This window comes from Coturnix japonica, chromosome 1 (genome assembly GCF_001577835.2).
Source record: "Coturnix japonica isolate 7356 chromosome 1, Coturnix japonica 2.1, whole genome shotgun sequence".
In the NCBI taxonomy this organism is placed as follows: Eukaryota; Metazoa; Chordata; class Aves; order Galliformes; family Phasianidae; genus Coturnix; species Coturnix japonica.
In genome coordinates, this window is record NC_029516.1 from 151,255,507 (window position 1) to 151,275,086 (window position 19,580).

The 19,580-nt window shown below is 38.9% G+C and overlaps 1 protein-coding gene across 6 annotated transcripts in view; it reads left to right on the forward strand.

The window, feature by feature from the left end:
• Nucleotides 1-19,580, forward strand: part of FNDC3A (fibronectin type III domain containing 3A) — a 99,206-nt gene that overhangs the window by 22,005 nt on the left and 57,621 nt on the right. For 3 of the 6 annotated variants that reach the window (XM_015851815.1, XM_015851816.2, XM_015851817.2), the window contains exon 3: nucleotides 18,590-18,665. The exons of 1 other annotated variant lie outside the window; for it this stretch is intronic. In XM_015851815.1, the coding sequence (XP_015707301.1) occupies nucleotides 18,590-18,665 (76 nt within the window). Of the gene's footprint in view, nucleotides 1-8,440; nucleotides 8,461-8,530; nucleotides 8,753-18,589; nucleotides 18,666-19,580 lie in introns of those variants that run through there. 2 more of the 6 variants (XM_032442101.1, XM_015851819.2) reach the window with 2 other exon arrangements.

Genomic DNA, 19,580 nt, shown 5'->3' on the forward strand with positions numbered 1-19,580 from the left:
CATGTAAGGCTGACTGCTGCGGTGAGGCTTTACTGATGATTGCTGAGGTTGGATATGAAGGATAGTCCTGGTTTTGTGGTGAGGATGAGTTAACCACAGGGGAAAATGTGGAGGAAAGTTCAATTTTTCTTTAACAGATACATTGTTTTCCTGATAGTAGATTAGAGTTAAATTGTTTCAGACAGTCTCTACTGCACCCAGTGCTCTACCCAAGACAAAACAATAAATTACTGACAGAGGTTTGCAGCAGCCTTCCAGTTCTGGCCCTCTTTGCACCTTCCCACTAAAGCCATTAAGAGGGACGTCCCAATCTAAGCCTGGTCCCCTTCATTACCAAGAAGGTAGACAGCACTCTGAGTAGCCCCTTCCTAAACATTTTGTTTTCTTTGAGGGGCACAAATTGTTTGACCTCCAGTCAAGTTTATTTCTCAGTGAGATACAGCCAAAAAGTCATACCTGCAGGTTGTGAAGCTGGTCATTTGCCTTAGATGCTTAGTTTATCATAGAGCAAATCATAGAATGGCCTGGGCTGAAAAGGATATTAAAGATCATCTAGTTTCAACCCCCTGCTATGGGAAGGGTTGCCAGCCACCAGACCAGGCTGCCCAGAGCTACATCCAGCCCAGGTATTTGTGTATAATATATATGGGATGTGTGCTGTACATGTAGTATGTGAGGTTAAGTGGAAATTCTCTGAATTGAAATAGATATTTAGCATTAAATCTACAGGTTAGTATTTCTAAAGTGGGTTTTTTTGAGTATTAAGACTTTTGATCTTAATGTTGGCATTAACCTTTTGATAGTCTTTGGTCAGAGGTGCAGTAGACAGCTATAAAAGGAAGTACTTCTAAAAATTTCTTTTTATGGCTTTCTGATTATATGGGCGGAGTTAAAGCAGAAAGGTAATAAAGATCTGAATCAGATTGCTAAATGCTTTTCCTCAGTCTTACATCTGATACTTCTGTTTCTGAAAAGCATATGGTACATAATCAAGTTCCAGCTTGCTTTGGCTTTGCCTCGCTGCTGGAAGTCAAGCCTAGAACTGCATATGTTGCGTGATCTTTTTCCTCTAAGAAAAAAATCTGTGCAAAATGTTGTTTAAAAACATTCACTGTTATAAATGTTCCCACAGCTTTCCATATTGTGCTCTTTTCCTTCCCTTTATCTTTGTTTTGATTTCATAGAGTATGTGCATGGCTGCTTCTGTCTTATTTTTTCACTTCCCCTTTGGCTCTATTGGATTGGTGTATATGTCTGACTTTTTCAGGGACTCATTAAAGCTGGTTTTAGTTGACAATTATTCTTCCATCCTTCAGTGACTTCTTAGCATTGAAATGCGACAGAATTATGTCCACCAGATTCACTAGCACTCTTTTGTGTAGAATACTGTAGCTTCATTGTACTGAAGGTGATTGTCAAGCTGCAGTGTTTATTAGTACTTTTGTGTAGCAATCATCACTGAAAAATACATTTAAAAATACTTGTCTTGGACATTTCATATGCAAAAAAATATTTTCTGTAGAAGTTGGTTACGAGTTTTTTTTAAGAAGGCTGTAAGGATGTGACTTTTAATACCCAAAGATTATTAAATCCTTCCTGTATCTCTCTATCACTCATATTCTCTTGGTCAGGAAGAGTGAAGTCTTAAATGTAGACTGCTTTTTACCTCTGAGAGCAATTTTCTCTTGTGCATTTAAGCTGCATCTTTGATTGCAGATGCATTGGAAACTTGCTTTACATTTGAAGAAGAGGGCTTTGTTCTCAGCAGAAAGTGATAGAATCCAAAATACCCTCATATTTAGTTACATATGAATATTGTATTGCTCTTTGATGGAAAGGAAAAAGCAGCATTGGAATTAGTGCACGGTTTATATTTGCATCTGAATATATTTTAGTATCTACCATCTGAAATAAAAAGAAAGAAAAGAGAATGAAGGCTATGTAGTTCTCAGCCTTTCTACTTGTATTCAGTAGAAGACTCATGGGATTAAATAGTTTCATAAAGCTTCTCTGAGTAGTCCTCCTCTTTCTTTCTAAACATCTGATTTAATTTGTGTGCTGTGAATCCTAGCTCAGTTTTAGTCTCTAGTTAGATTCCTCCCCGGATAGTTGTGACAGGGTTCCCCCTATAGAATGAACCTCTAGAAGCTGACATTTCAGAGATGTGGGTGGCATGGGAAAATCAGATTTAAAGTCAAGTGTTAGTCACTGTAGGTTGCAAGTACAGCCAATGGGGAGAAATAGGCACGTCTTGGAAGCTGATGTCTGCCTTGTTTTAGTAAGGTTACTGTGCTTATGTTAAATAAAGTACTTTATTTAATGAGACGAGTAGGTGCAAACTGCTTGTGGCTACAGGCATTGAGGTAGCCCAGTTCCTCTCTGCAGTCTGTTGCAAGTGCTCCCAGTTCCTGCGTCTGTGCTCCTCTGTCATCAACATTTGGAAGTGTCCTGTTTAGGCTGAGCCATGGTGACTGCTTCTTTCCTTCCATTGGACATTTAATGTTAAGTAGACCCCAGGATTTGAATGTCAGAGTCAAAAACCTACAGAGTTGTCCTCAGTACTTACATCTGTTCTTCAGAAGGTGGCTATTGTAATCTCTCTGTAAAACAAAAGTGTAACTGCAATTACTAAGTTACTTTAATGACAGAAATTCACTCTTAAAATATGTAAAAATTACACTCTTTGTGAACACGTTGTCTGAAGTACATCCCTTACTGGCTAAAGCCTGTTTCTCGTGGTGACTGGGAAGTTTCTCAATTTATAACTGGGCAAAGTCCATCTGAGCCTCTGTGTGTTCCAGAATTACACATTTCATAGAGCAGTCAGAATGACGTCCTTAGGGAAGAAGTAAATTCTGGTTTATGCACAATAGTTGAAAAAAAAAAAAAAGAAAAGGCCTTTAGCTCTAATTTCTTTCCCTTTCTTTTTGAAAGAAAAGGAGAAAACATGTAGGAAAGATTTATAGGCTGTGTAGTTTCCATCACTTAGTCAGTACAGACTGAGCCTTTCCAACCTCACTGAATTAAGGACAGAGCCTTCAGTTTCTCTCCTAACACTGTTTTGTGTTGTCCATGAAGTGGTTTCACATCCAGCGATACCCAGAACAACACAAATCTGAATGTATGGGGAGAACTTCTGGGAGGTAGAAAGAAGGGGGGGCTGCAAGAGACTACTTCAGAAGTGCTATCAAAACCCATGCCATACTATTTGCATACGTGTGAATGTGTTTTTTAATATTTTCAGAATATGGATCTTTGGCACTTCCTTTTGTAGCCTGGAATTAACATTTCTACTTTAACTAGCTGTCTTTAATACTGCGGGCTTTTAACATATTCCCGTGTCACCAAACTGAGCTGTCATAAGAAATGTTGGGAAACGACGGAGCTCTTTTCTTGTCCATATGCTTTGCAAACTGATGGCCTACATATTTTTAAAGTTTTATAAACTCTTGAGAGTTTCATCTCTCGTTCATCTTGTTTATTTACATTTTTCTCTTAATTTTACAATTGCATTGCACAAGAGAGATTGTTTTTAAAGGGCATTTTTACTTTAATTCAAGTTTCTTGCTCTTGTTCGAGTAACTTTTGTGCTCTAAATCTTTGTCAGAACATAAAGAAGGCAGCATTACCTTCACTCCCATCATTTAATCCCTTGGAATAACTCCAGTATAAATTACAGAGCACTGCACAGCCAGAATGAGCTCAGCAGCCAAGCACTTGGCGAAGTTCTCCACCAGTAACCTGATGTTGGAGTAACTTCTTGACTGTAGGATGAGGCATGCAGCATGTCTCCCATTTGCTGGATCCTCTTTTTGTACTGCAGAAACCTGAAAGGGATCAGGGTAAGTGCTGAAGTAACTCTGCCTCAGCCTACAGAGGGAGAATCAATTGTAGCATTATAACCTTTCTGAAATAACGTATTCAAGTGTTAGGCCAGAGGTTAATCCTGACTACTAATAATGTTGTATATTGTTTCTCATGAATGTCAGGCTGGTTGGTCGTCATTTCAAACATGTCCATATATTACTGACAAAGAAATTCCTTTAGGTGAAGAATGTCATTGATGTGCATCATCACTTGCACATATATATATATATATATATATATGTTTATTATTATTATTTTATTTTATTTTTATTTTTTTCTTGAGTTTCTTCAGCTAGATTTTGTGAAATCCCTCTGCCCCCCTAGTCATGGAACCAGGCTGAACCAGCCTGTAAGCCATTGACAGATGTTTGTAGGGTTCTCGTTTAATGTACTGTTAGACATTTTACGGAGGTAAACTACTAGCAATGCTGTGACTGTGGCATGTCAGCTTAGCTTGTTTCAAATGAGTGCTTATTAAGATCATCACAGTATTTAGATCTTCACAGCTTGATTAAGTCTAGGGGTGTAGGCAGTCATCCAAAGTAGCTTTTTTGCCAAGTGGAACACCAAATAACACGTATTTGACATAGAATATTTTATGTGGCAACTTCTGGTATAGCTTGCAGCCTAAGTGCAGAGATTATTAACACCCATGAACTTTTTGATTCTCTAAGTGCTTGAACATCTACCCAAGTGTTAGTAGTTTCTTGAGCAACAGAAGTGTTAATTGTTTGTCCCTTTTACTCCAGATGGGAATCTCTGTTAAATTCCTTTTCCAAAGTTAGTCTGCCAGTCTTCTACCTTTTAATCTGTCTGGATACAGCTTAAATGAAAGTTCATTCCCTGGTTCTGCTTCTGATTAGTTCAAATAAAGCTGATGTATGGAAGGTGCCTATCAAGGGGACTGGCCGTATTAGCTGGAAGCTTAGCCCTTACCACTTTCCTGCGTGGTATGAGCTCTGTCCTTCCTTCAGTTTGCTTAGCATTGTAGAACTCAAGTTCACTGGACTTCAAAAAGCAAACCATGGTGAAATAAGAATAATCTGGTTCACATCTTCTATTTTTTATTTGTAGAGATTAATGTTTGTAACCACTGGCCAGGACCAGATGTTTCAGAAAGTTCCAGAGTTTATTGACTGCTCCTAACAATTTCCTTCTAATTCCTGATAAACAAAGATTAGCTTAAAACTTTGCAGCACAAATGTTTGTTGGTTGCACTCTATAGATCTTTTGAAATGCTTCTGTTACTCTTACTTTTTGTTTCATGATTTAAAGATATTTCAGTGGGATTACTTTAAGTAGCAAATCTTCTGCGCACTTTCTACTAACCACAGCCTGTTTCTATGCTAATGAAACAGATTGGGTTTGCTGTAAATGAGACAAATAAAACTTTGCATAGCCAGGCTGTGAGAATGGTGCAGTGCAGAAGAGAAGAGACAAAACAGACAAAGTAGATTAAAATAAGTAAATATTTCTCAGCAATAAAGTGTGAGACACAGAGCGTAGTGACACGGCTGTATGTAGACACTGGCAAATCTTGAATGTGTTTGTCGGTGAAATTAGATGCAGGTTTTAACATTTCTCTTTTTACTGGTTCTTCTTAGAAGACCTTCTATTTTTACAAAACAAGGTTTCAGCTCTCCAAACCATCTATTTTTTTTCTCATCCTGTGATCAGCTTTCAGCTCATCTTTCATATCAGGAGAGCTCTGCTCTTCATGTGGAAGAAGTGTGTGTGTGGGGGAAACATATCACAGAATCACACAGAATCACAGAATGACCTGGGTTGGAAGGGACCTCAAGGATCATGTAGTTCCAACCCCCCTGCCTGGCAGGGCCACCAAACATACACATTTACTAGATCAGGTTGCCTAGGGCCCCGTCCAACCTGGTCTTGAACACCTCCAAGGACGGGACATCCACAACCTCCCTGGGCAGCCTGTTCCAGGGCCTAACCACTCTCCTAGTGAAGAAACATATGAGTACATTAAGAACTTTAAAAACAAAATCTCCCTATGCCAGAAGAAATGATCACCAATTATCAGATCTTTCCAACCTCCTGTACTGCACTAAGCAGCGAAGAAATGTATAGTTTCAAATGTTAGCTCCACTGAGTAGTAGTTAATATAACAACCTCTTCCTTTGCCCAGTTACTTCTAGGATAGTCAGTGGTCATAGTGCATGCAGTGGTGCTGACAGCACGTTAGAGCCACGTTGGCCCAGAAGGCCAACTGTGTTCTGGTCTGCATTAAAAAAGGAGTGGCCAGCAGGGAGAGGGAGGTGATTGTCCCCCTCTACTGATCTCTTGTGAGGCCCCATCTGCAGTACTGCATCCAGGCCTGGGGTCCCCAATACAGGAGAGACATGGAGCTCTTGGAGCGGGTCCAGAAGAGGACGACTAAGATGATCAGAGGGCTGGAGCACCTATCCTATGAAGAAGGGTTGATGGCACTGGGCTTGTTTACCTTGGAGAAGAGAAGGCTCCAGGGAGAACTCATTGTGGCCTTCCAGTACTTGAATGGAGTGTATAAACAGTAGTATCTATCAGACTTTTGTAAATGAGGATGAAAAGCCAGTTTTCTGTAGTTGATACTACAAGACAAGATTGAAGACAAAACTTCTAGCCTTACTTTTCTGAATAGATACCACAGCCATTGTATGCTTAGCCTGCCATAATTTAATACAGCCTAGCACAGAAATCATCCCAAATTTTTCAGAACTCTGTTGATTATTAGCCAACGTAAGTAGGGAAAGAGAAGATCTAAAGGGAGGTGGAGTTAGAGTAGTCTTGTGAAAGATGGCATTAAAACAGGTTTGTAGTTGGAAATTACGTTCTTGAAAAGCATGAAATTCTTAAATTGTTTTGGATTGCCAAAGGCCCTAGGCACAGTTTTAATCCATCTTTTATAACTGATATTACTTCATTGGCTTTTCTTTTTCCCTTCCTATTTTATAGTCTTACGTTGTCAGTCACATATATTACATAGATTGTTTGCATTTCTCCATTTAACCAGTTTTCTAAATGTTATCAGGTCTCATTCTGGAAAAGAGTTGTCCCTAGCCTTGTTAGTATAATGATATGGACAAGATATTTAGGAAAAACGAGTTGTAATACGTTTGTGACTGACATCACCTTAGCTGGACCACAGCTGTGGTTCCATCTGGCAGTTCCTGTGCAGCTCATGAATAACAACACTGAAGTCCTGCAGTGTTCTGTGATCAGTAGCTTTTAGGGCCATGTGGATGGGGCAGCAACCCACAAATCACAGTACATCAGCTTCAGAGCTGTACTGGAGTCATCCAGGCTCAGCGTCTACTTTTCCCTGTTCATTGGACCATGCTCTGGGGAGACAAAGTAACTACAACTTTCCATGTAATAGAAGACCATATGCAGATGGAAAAAAAAGCCCCTTTTAAAATTAAACATAAATACTTTCAGTAATAAAATAATGCTGGATATGGAGAGCTGTTATCTTGACCTAGAAAGCTTTTACTTGGTAAAAAATGTTGTGCTGATGAATCCTGGGGAATGTGATTTGAAATTAGGCTATTGGAAAAGTATTCTTTCTTTTAACTGAGCCGTAGGCTTGAGTCTCTTTATATGAAAGTATAGAAAATGCTGTCCAAAAAATGTTTAATCTTTCTGTAGCTCAGGCAATGCCTAGTCGGTGATCTGACATTCTCACATTGCAGGTACCAGGTTGTTAAGATGCACTTTTATCTGCCACGTCTGCTTAGGGGCCAAGGACTTAGACCATAAGCGCGCAGGCTTATACCATATGTGGTATTTGAAGTAAATTCTCACAGGGAGCAAGCGATGAGTGTTTTCCCCTACATAGCTGTCTTTCTACAAGTGAGAACATGCCAACAGACCCCTGCTATTGTTGGGATTAAAGGCAGCAGATGTTAAATTGTCAGAAAGTAATACTGGATGATTTCAGTTCAGTTCCACTCTTCATTGAGGACTAATAGAGGGAAACAATCTTCGTCGCCTGCAATGTCTTGAATATTAATACCTAATGAAAGGTATTTCTGGTTACTGCATTACTTAAGACAGGCATATATATGTAAATAGTAAATTATAAAGTAGAACTGGGAAACATTCTCTTTCTTTTTCATGCCGCCTAAAATACCAAATAAAGATGCACAGTGTGGAGTAACAGAGCATTTAAGAACAAGTGTATTAACATCCAACCTCTCACTTCTTTGCTGAAAATGAGAAAATTTCTTGTTTAAATCCTCTTTTAAAGTATTCCTTACTCTTCCCCTCCCCTCCCCCCGTACTGGCTTATTTGCACACGAGTCATGAGCAGCATCATATATTCAAGGATACAGTCAGAAGTTGGCTCATTCCTGCCTAGTGTATCCTATCTGGGAATCAGGAGGCTAAATTAAAAACGCACTTATAAAATGGAATATATTTGGAAGCTTTGTTCTCTTAAACCCGAGCCTTCTGTTGACTGACGTTAGATGATCCAGAAGCAGATGCTGCAGCAGCTATTTGTTGATTTAGTTGCTATGGTGACATGATACATTCGTGTACAGCAGGAAGCTCACTGTACGTTGGCTAATTTGATAGGAAGGAAGGCTTGAGGTAGGTATTGCCGACTATATTGTTAATTGATCCTACCTTTCCCATCCTGCCTCCACATGCTGTTTGGATGCACAGCTCTAGGGAAAGGTAGAGGGAGATGCTCCGGCGTGACGGTCAGGTTAAGGTGCCCTGCTGAGGGGTGCCAGTGCTCAGCACATCGCCGAAGATTGCCTCATATTGAGTGAATGGAACAGATTGAAGCATCTGGAGCGGTGACTGTTGGATCCTCCTTCAGCCTTTGTCACTGTGGTAGCACCAGTTGAATGAGAGAAATAAAAGGATGCGAGCAACAGTAAGTCAAAGCGCTAAGGCTTTTGAAATAGGATACTAGATTTAAGCATGCCACTAATTAACATCTTGATTGGAGCGATTAGTGGAAAAAATTGTGATTGTTCTGAATACCCCAATGACGGAGCAGAAATGTGGCTCTGCCTGGAAGTTGTGTATTGTGTTATATTCACCCTTTTCCAGAAATGCACCCTTTTTTAATCTCATTGCAGACAGGCTTTTAAAGGTACAGCATGCATCTTGCAACGGACCTGGCTGTACCACTCTATAAGCAGATTTAGTTGGGGATTTCTAACGTTTTGAAGTCACGGTGGCCAAGAGAATTAACAACAGTTTTTTTCCTACATTTGTGAAATGTTCACAGACGAATCAAATGGTGTCCTCATGGCTGAAAATACTTCTCATCAGTACTATGGAGCTAATTTCAGTTGCAGTATTTTTAGTTAACCACTGCTTTTTCTTTTTTTTCCATTTCTGTACCTTACGAGCATGTTTAATTACATGATTTCATTGCCATCTCTCTGTTATTTCAGATATATACCGACAATCATTTGCTACTGAAGTAGCAGCTGTATCCACATAATGCTAAATAGGGATAAAAAAAAAAAAAAAGGAATAAAAAAAAAAAAATCAGCCTTGAAGCTCTTGTAAGTTCCCTAATAACCCCCCTTTAAAAAAGAGCATTATTTCTGCTAATACAGAAATGGAGTGTGATTGGTGCATTTTAAGTTACAGTCTCAACGTCCAGGAAGGAAACAATTTGAGACATTTTATCTGTTTAGTTTTCCAGACTTAAGTTGATATGAGGGAGGGAGAAGATCCTCTAAAGATGCAGTCCTCCAAAACAGCACAAGAGGAAACCAGAACTCTGCTTTACAGCAGTACAATTATGCTTCAGTTTGTAACCCTTTGTGTTGTACAGGAAGATTCTTCCTACACATTTCATTGAAATATACTATAACTGTACTTTTAATATAACATATGTAGCCTACTCTTAGTTATTCCTATTTTATGTGGTGTTTGCAGCGAATGAAATTAGTTCATTATATCCCAGCTTTTTCCCCACTTTCTCCTTGCATTCTCACATATTTCAGTATTTTGGTTTGTATTCCAGAATATCAGTCAGTTTTGGTGCTGAAGGATTGGATTTTTTTTTTCCTGTGATATATTTAACAGCAGATCTGTTAGCATTCATGCTAGATATATCCAGAGGCTTTTAGCTTGGTTTGAAAACTTGTCCCAAATTTCACCCGTTCTGGAAAAATAAGTAAGTTCACAAAGCATCCCTAACTCCTTTTAGACAAAAATGCCAGCTAACTCAGCTCCTCTCGTCTTCAGTGAGAAGTGGGGGGTTGGAGAAAGGACTACAGAGATTTCTTTGCCCTGATATTCAGTTGGGTTCCTTTGGTTTTCTTGTCTTTGAGGCGATGGACAGCACTGAGACAAAGTATTTAGTGAAATTTTACTCTGGTTTCTTTAGTCTCAGTGTGGACTGAAACACTCAGCATTTTAATTTTCCCCTCCAAAAGGCTGCTGGTCCTTAATACTGAAGAATGGGTTTGAGAGCAGGTATATCCTTGAGAGACGTGAAGAGTTTGACATCTATAGATTTTTTTCTCTAATGTGAATAAGAAAATGCTTGCCTTGTATCCCAGTAACTCTAAAGTGATGGCTTTGGTTTTTCAGGTAAGACTTTACTGGTTAGAAATAAAGCAGTGGATATTCAGAAAACTCAATATTTTAAACAGGCACTGCATAGTTTTTCACAAGTAGAAAAGCTTTTAGGCATAAATGCACATATTTGGGCAACGTAACTTGTAACATGCCATTTGTTTTGAAAATGCAGCAGATGGTACTGAAACTGTAACCAATTTTTTGACATCTGAATTGAATATCTCAATGTTTGTGTGAGTTCAGAAGAGTTAGGATGGTGTTTCATTCTTGTCTTTTTTAGAAATACGGGAATTGAAACTGTGGCTTCATGATGTGTAACAGTGAGAATCATCCTTACGTTATAAGGGTAAACTGGACACTTCTCTGTAAGCCTTACAAAAATCTGATAAAGGAGGTAGATCATCTTAGCTTTATGTGGCAGGATTAGGATGAAGCTAAGGGAACTGTCTTAATTTCAGATATTTTTTGCTCTTATCAGTGTGTTGTCAGTATAATTCTGGATACAGTCATTTGTATTGGTGTTTTTCTGTGGGTTTTCTTTTGTTGTTTCATTTTGTTTTTTACTTCAAACTAAGTTTAAGCTTCTAGAATCTAAACAATAAATTTAAAGTATTCCCTCTGGATATCTGATATATTGCTAATAATATTTTGCATATGTAGTTTTTTTTCCAGATACGTTCTGTTTCATCCTGTATGTGTTCGGTAGGAGCAGCTGAGTATTTGTGAGGCAGTATTCTGCCAGTGATTGTTTATTTCCTTAGAGCAGTGTAATTTTGGCTGAATTTATCATGTACTTGCACTTGTATGTTTGAAAAGGGAGCCTTGCCTGTTTTGACAGTGCTGTTCAGAGCTGCCTTTGCACACGTATGGTGGTGAGCAAAAGAAGAAAACTGTAAAATTTGCTATGAGTTGTTCTTTGTTAAATAGTTTTACTAGGTAAGTTTGTAGATTTCATTGACTCATTTCAGGTTTTATTTAATAGATGTCAAGGGGAAGTTCTTTGCAGGGAGAGAGTGGTGAGGTGCTGGCACAGGCTGCCCAGAGAGGCTGTGGATGCCCCATTCCTGAAGGTGTTCAAGGCCAGGTTGGATGGGGACCTGGGCAGCCTGTTCTACATTACATGTGGAGGTTGATGACACCCCTGTGGCAGGGGGTTGGAACTTGATGATCTTTGGGGTTCCTCCCAACCTAAGACATTCTGTGATTCTAATAGAATGCCTTTTTTTTGCCCCCTTCATATGGGCAGAAATAATTTAGACTTCTAATAGTATTTATGGTGTCCACTTTGGAAATATGTTGCACTAAAACAGTGAAGTAATGCTCTTGTGAATGGAGCCTAAGCTTTTTTTGTTTTCTTGCCCTGTAAGTGTTTCACCTTACATAGGGGCTTTACCGGAATCAGTTATAGTCTAGCACCAGGCTCCCAAGAACTTAGCGTCATAGAATGGTTTGGGTTAGAATCAACCTTAAAGACCATCCAGTTCCACTCCCTTCTGTGGGCAGGGCCCACCTACTGCAGTCTTCCTTACTGCCTGTCTGGTGGAAGACAGACATGTTCTCCTCAGAGAGCATCCATTTGTTGTGAAGACGTCTGGTTCCTCACATTTTGTCTTGTGGCTGAGAGCACTAGGGAAACTTCTCTGCGTGTTATAATGTTATTCCACAAGTCTTACACTGCCTTTCATGTGAGCTAACTGAAATTGTCTGGAAATGTGGCAAACTGCTGACACATTGCTACTGCATTTAGCAGGATGGAAGGAGAAGCAGAGATACTTGTAGAAGCGTGTCTCTTACTAACAGAACGAAGGGTCGGTTTTAATTGTTATTTCAGTGGAATTAATGGGCTTTTTGGCTAAATTTAATTAGTCTGCAAGCTAACATGTTCAAAACAGGATTAGCTAGCTCTATATTTTAAATCCCTTCTGTCCCCAAATAGGCTTCAATAAAGAAATACATTAACCTGCATATTCATGTACCATGAGGAACATGCTAAGGTGCTTAAGAGGTTGTTTGATGTCTATGAAGACTGACAGTATTTTCTATCATTACTCTTCTGCCTTTAGAAAACAATGCTGTGATCATATTGATGGGGAGAAATATGGAGCTCATTTAGGCTTCTGCAGCCTCCCTTTTGTGCTGATAGATGTTAGTTCTAGATCTTTCTGGAGATGAGCATTAACATTTAACCTTAACATTTTCCCTGTTTTGGAGCAGTGCTCTGAGTCTGGGTGGCTGCAGCTCTGTCTGCAGCCTCTCTTCCACTTCTTGTTGTTGATATCCTTTCTCTCTTTTTTTTTTTTTTTTTTTTTTTTCCCTCTGCCATTTTTATCAAATATCATCAGGGTTAAAAATAAGGTAAAAATTTGAAGAAAAGACATTCAAATCCCTTTCTAATTCAGTCCGCAGAAGAATCCAGTAGTTTCTCCTGCCAATAGTTTAAAGCTTACTGAATAAAAATAGGAAGCATTGATATTCTGTTCTTTTGGCATTTGTGCTGCCTTTGATTCTGTAGATAAAGGATCTGAATACTTTCTCATCCCATCTCACACTGACTTGGTAAAACTAAATCATATATGAGAACCTTCAGATGAAATTGTTGTTAAATTATTGTTATATCTGTTGATAGCATGTCAAACTCAGTGTTGTGTGTCTTTGAAAGGCTTGATCATACTACCTGAGCTACAGTAAAATTGTATTTTAATTTGGGTTTAAGTAGATAAATATAAAAAATATCGAATTATTGTATTATAGGAGTGCATTTGTCAAATAAGACAGCTCAAATTGTAATTTGGATGAGAAAGAGACATTTCACAAGTGGCAAATATGATGTCCCTTAACTACTAGTCCTTCAAAAAGGCAAAGCACTGTAGTGCTGCTGTCAGGCAGTGTTTATGTATTTGTAATATAAGCGTGCTCAAGAATGTTCTCAGAAGCAAGATCGCACTTGGGGCTGATGCCAGCCAGCACTCTCCCAGTCTGTTCTAGGAAACTGTTTCTTCTTCCAGAAGGAATATCTGTCTGCAAACTGCCTGGAACAGTTTGTAGTATCATCTGGGAGAGTGCTGGCTGGCATCAGCCCCAAGTGTGATCAGGACTGCTATAACAGTTCATCTTTGCAGGCGACTGTCGCAGCACCTAGAAATGTTGCTGAGCACTGCTCACTTTGCTAATGCAGATCAAGTTTTAGGTACCACCATTGTGGCCAAGGGAATGAAGCGGCCGTCTTAGAGAATGAAAATGCTGGGACCCTGCAGTGTTTGGAAACTGAGCATAAAAGGACAGGATATTGCTAAGTTAAAAAAATAATTAAGGTGTTAGGTGAAATTACACAAAACTATTCATCAAATCCTGTAGTAGAGGAGCTAGAGGCACTTAGATAGTAGGACACTCGTTTTTAAGATGGCTTAAAGGTGAATGTCAGGAACTCACTGCTGTAGAGGTTGTGGAGGCAGATGGTGTAAGCAAATCCTAAGAGTTCAGGCAAACTTATAGACAGTGAGCAAGATGGACTGCAGAAACTGCCCAAGCTCTGTTGCTCTCCCTAAATATAGCATCTACAATTGATGTATTGGAGGTAAAGTACTGCACTACAATAGGCTGCTGACCGGGGCCACCGACTAAGACTGTGAGGACATTTCTTATGCCCTTACTTGGCTTGATCAGCTGCCTGAGTTTGAGCAATGATTTCAGGCAAACCTCACTGAGCTCTCTAATGTGTGATACAGTTGAGTTTTATTAGAAATCTGGTCTATGCCAATCCAGGGTATGTGTCTTAGACTGACAGTGGATGGGCAGCAAAACAGGTGCTTTAAATTTCAGGAGAATAAGGATTTCATGCTTTAAAAAAATAGAAAAAATAAAGTGGTTTTAATAAATACTGTTCCCTTTTGCAGTATCTTTCTGTGTTTCTTTTTAGGATAAAGTTGGCTTTTAACATTGTACTAAGAAACTTCTGTAATCCATACCAATTTAATTAAACCACTGAAAAGCTTAGTGTGTTGTTCATTTGTTTTAATGTCCTTTGTAGAATGAGTTAAGTACCATTAAAAAGTAAGAAATAACACTGTTAAACTCTGTAATACTTTTTGGCAACTGATGTTACAGGTATTTAAAGCTTCAGCCATGTGAGATGGCCATTTTGTTTTATTTAAGTAATAATTGCTGCGGGGATAAATGTATAGCTCCCCTCTTGTATTTTCAACTTGTATGCTAATCTCCTCTGGATAGATACTCTGTCCTGCTTTTCATTGGGAACTCTACTGAGGTCATGTGAATCATTATTAAATAGCTGTTTAAAGGAAGCAATTTATGGTCCCAGTGAAAATGATAAAAAAGAATTGGTTGTTGACCTAATACTCCATTTCTTAGTAGTCATGTGTTAACGTATTCTGAACTTGAGACCAAAATAGGTTGACTCAAAGTTGTGTTTGCACTGAGCAAATTGCATTTTTACATTTATTAGTGTTTTTTTAAATAGTAGGTGGCGTTTTGAATGCATTTATAGGATTATAGAGCACGTATCAAGGACTCAGTGTCTTAAACTCATGTTATTTTGTTAAACTTGTGAAGTTTTTAATTAGTGTTTTGTTGATCTAGTAAGAGAAATGGCATTTGAAAACTGTGTTGAACGTGCCTCCCACTGAGGCTGGCACATCATAAATGATTTTTGTATCAAATTATTGCAGTTATTTTAGAAGAGCAGTTAGCAGAAATGTGAGTAGAATTATGCACATTAGCCTTTGAATAGCAGAATTTTAGATTTGGGTAGCAATTTTAGCCTTTTGGATAGCAGAGTAAAGCAACAGGATTTGTCACCAAAAGAATGAGGCATGGAAGAAAGGGCTGAACCACCAGAATTTGCTGAAGCTTGTTATTTAATCACAACCAACATGAATATTTTGCCCTACAGATGGAGGAGGCTGAGATCTAGAGTATTTATGTGAAAGATGAGGGCCTCCGTTCTCATAACATCAGTGGGTTGAGGAAATGGTCTTGCTGGGCAATGAGATGAGCAGGCCTCAACAAAACTGCTGGAATTGAAGAGTTTTAAGTACTGGCAACCTGTGGATTTTATTTGCCTAAGACATGATGCTATGAAATACAGATATTACATTTTCCTTTAGATTTTCCTGCATCTTTGATAGCATGCATCAGATTCTTATGAAATAAGAGTGAATCCCTAGGAATTATTGTCTCTCCTTATATCTCCTCTGACCAGGAAGGTACTAATCTCCTTGTAAATGTGCATGGCTTTAATTTTTCTTCTTGCAAGTTGTAAATTCTCGGGAGATGAGGGTGTCAAAACTGTCCTTAAAGCAGTGATGACTCCCATGCTGTGAACAGCATTAATGCAGAGAACCGGGGTTGGTCATATTGATACACTTTACCCCCCAGCACAATGGCTTTTGAAACCAGCAATTCTTGAAGTGACTTCAGCCCTGATTCAGTCTCTTTGGCACACTTAGCAACAAGTGTAGCTTGTATTGAAATGGATGTAAAAAAATATAAATGAGAACGTACAACATAAAAGCAAGGCTGGAAGTGGGAGCCATTCAGTTAAGTACAGAATCACACATCAAACAGACTAATGGTCCATAGAAAAAAAATAAATAAAAAAAAAGCAAACCACCTCTATTTCCTATTCCTGAGCATCTAATTAAAGTGCATTAAGTCAGCCGGTCTTCCCAGCCTATTGGTATTCATAAGCTGTCAGAGCTGGGAAAGCCTTTTGGAAGCTGGAGTGTCAAAGCAGTATGGACACCATCAGTAGACCCATTGCCACGTGGCACAGCCAGTGCCAGCAGTGCTCTTTCCCATTGAATCATGCCCAGGTGTTGAGCCTTTATCTTCTAAGAGACACCATGCAACAAGCCACAAAGATTTTCATGCAAGAGAAAACACCACAGAAGAAAATCAAGAGGTATGTGGCCCACTTGTCGCAGTTGTGCCAGTGTGCCCATTTCTGTGCTTAGCTTTTTGAGCTGGAGCCACCTGTCCAGATATCCTGCAGCCAAGGTCTGGAGGAGGAGGAGCATCAGGTTCCCAAAGCAACATCATTACCAGGCTGCCAGGAACCAGGCACTGGCACTAAAGAAATGAGAGCAATGGTGTAATACCATTTATCCCTCATTCCATCTTACTAGAAAATAATCAAGGGAATTAGTTGTTTCACCTGTTGGCTTAAAACTTGTGAGCTTTACAGCTTCTTCACGTAGTTCATGGTGATGTGTTGACAGCTGGACTAGATGATCTTGGAAGTTTTTTCAACCTTAGTGATTCTGTGATTCTTTTCTGTGGAGACCCAACACATGGAGCTGAAACTTGTACTGATTGCCAGACTGACTCCTCCCAGAAGTCAAGACATACTAAATCCAAAACATTTGTGCAATTCTGAAACCTTTCCAGCCCACACAGATGGCAAGCTTTTAAGTACTTCTACTCCAGTCTATATTTTAAGCTAGAACCTTACATTATAGCAGAGAGTGGAAAGTAAGTGAAATAAATTCACATCTTGCAAGAAGTTACATCTGCTTGGGGAGCCTGGAAAAGAAATTGTAGCAAGTCTTTCGCACTTGGTTCTCTCTGTCATGGTATGAAGGTGGTATCCAGTTGCTAAATGCTAACTATAAGCACTTGCAACAAACTCTGGTGATACAATGTATTCTGAGGACATACAAGCTTTGTTTGAAGCTCACTTCTAATTTTGCTTCTAAGTCCAGGGAATGTCAGAAGTGCTGTCTTATATTGAATTTGATATTTGGATACATTAGATAATAGGGAAAATCACCAATATGTAATACCTAAAATGTAAATCATACAATCATAAAATGGCTTAGATTGGGGGAGACCTTAAAAATCATTTAGTTCAAACCCCTATGCCATGGGCAGTGCCAGCAGCTCAGGCTGCCAGGGCCCCATCCAACCTGGCCTTGAGTTCCTCCGGGGATGGGGCACCTACAGCTTCTCTGAGCAGCTGTGCCAGGGCCTCACCACCCTCTAAGTAAATAATTTCTTCCTAACATCTAATCCTAATCTCCCCTCTTTTGGTTTAAAGCTATTCCTACTCGTCCTATCACTTTTTGCCTGTGTAAACAGTCAGTCCCCCTCCTGCTTATGTACTGAAGCTTTCTATTTCTATTAAAGAAGCAGCAACAAGCCCAATCATTCTTTCTTTAGCAACTTTACAATGTAAATTTTGTGGCCAAAATTTTTGAAGTTGCATGCAAGCCAGACTGAAGAGGTGTCTAGAAGGGAAGCTGGTGATGTGGTTGGTGCCCCATCCTCGGAGACTTTCATTGTGAGGCTGTATCAGGCCCTGGGCAACCTGATGTAGCTGTGGTGCCCCTGTTCACTGCAGGGGAGTTGGACTTGATGGCCTTCAGAGGTCCCTTCCAACTCTAAGGACTCTGTGATTCTATGAAATGTACCTGTTCTTTATTTTCCTGTGCTCTAATTTTATTTGGATTCTTCATAGCTACAAACTTACTATCTCAAAGTCACGTTTCAAAGGAGAATTCTGAAGTCTAAAATGGTGATGGACTTTTACTTTGGTTTGTGTCTGTTTTCTTTAGTTTCTCAGCTGCCTATGCTTTTCTATGTGTTCTACATTGTGTGGTCTAAAAACAAACAAAAAACAGCAAACACACACACAATAAAAGAAAGGAAAGAAAGAAGTTTAACAGCTTTCTGCAAATAAAACTACACATTCTGTTCCATATGGTGTACCTGCTATGCTTACTACTTATTAGTTCTAATGCTCTCATTAATGAGTGTACGAATGTGCTTGGATCGTGAAAGAAAGGAAATTACAGGATGTTTCTCTTATGCTGAAAACTGTTTGCCAAGTGGTAATATTTAAAATACAAGCACTGGGAGTCCTGGGCTTCCTCTGAAACTTTCTGTAGCACTTTGATTAATGTGGAAGAAAATGTAATTTGTTTAAATAATTTAAGCTGTAGAAATAATGTTTTGATTATACTGAACAGTACCGTAGTTGCTGTTTTCTGCTTGGTTCTTTGAAAAAGTTTGTTTAAAAAAATCTGTACTTGCTCTTGATATAATCTCTTTTCTCTGTGGGATAAAGGCAGCAGATAATGTAAAGAGGAAAATAATATATTTTTGTAACATATTCCTGTGTAATGGTTGTGAACACTCTTTTATTTTTAAGGTTATTCTTGTGCAAGTTAATCCAGGGGAAGCATTTACAATAAGAAGAGAAGATGGACAGTTTCAGTGCATTACAGGTAAAACATATATATTTATATGTATATAATATTTCCACATTCTGCATCAAGATAAATAAAAGGCAGTTTCTGGTATTGAAGGTAAAGGACTATAAGAAATTATTTTAAGTACAAGCTTTATTTACCAGTCTAAAAGATTTTGTGTTCAGTGCTATGAAGTTCACTTTTCTGTTGTATTAGATGAAATTAAATAACGGCATTTTCAGTCTGCAGACATAACAGGCAAGTACTATCGTAGCAACTTCATTAAGCTCATGTATTAAACAGACCCCAATTTAATGGTTATAGGTGTTAATTTGCTGTGAGGGATGTTGTGTTTGTTTGTTTTTATTGTTTGCTATCATATGGTCATTGTTCTGCTTATGCTAGCAGTAGCTGTCAGTCATCCTCCTGGAAGTTTTCTTGCCAGTGTCCTCCATGAGTTCTAGCTTGATCACACTATGAAGTACAAACGCTTCATCCAAGAATACACAGGAGTCATTTTAGATGTTTTCTGTTCTGAATTAAACTAGCTATGAGTTAAGTTAATCTACAGCTGCAAGAAACAAGCGCTCAGATACTGCTGTTGTTTAGAATACCAGTTCACTTTGTTATATGAGAGTATCCACAGATTCAGATACAAGGTCACTTTTTTGTTGTTTGTTATCTGCTGGGACAATGAATCCTACCTTCTGTTTTCTGTGTGTTGGCCCAGCACCAATAGATACAGCCCTGAGAAGCTGAAGCAAGAGGCTTTCACCTCCTTTTCTCTCACTCCGGTCTGAGATTAAAAAGTCTGTTTCCAGTGTCAGAGACAGGTCCTTGGGCTACAAGATAACTGATTAAAAGGAGACCTTGGACTGTAATTAAGTTTACATCAACAATTCTTAAAGTCTGCATGTTCATTAGTGCCATTTTTCAAGAGTGTGCTAGTTG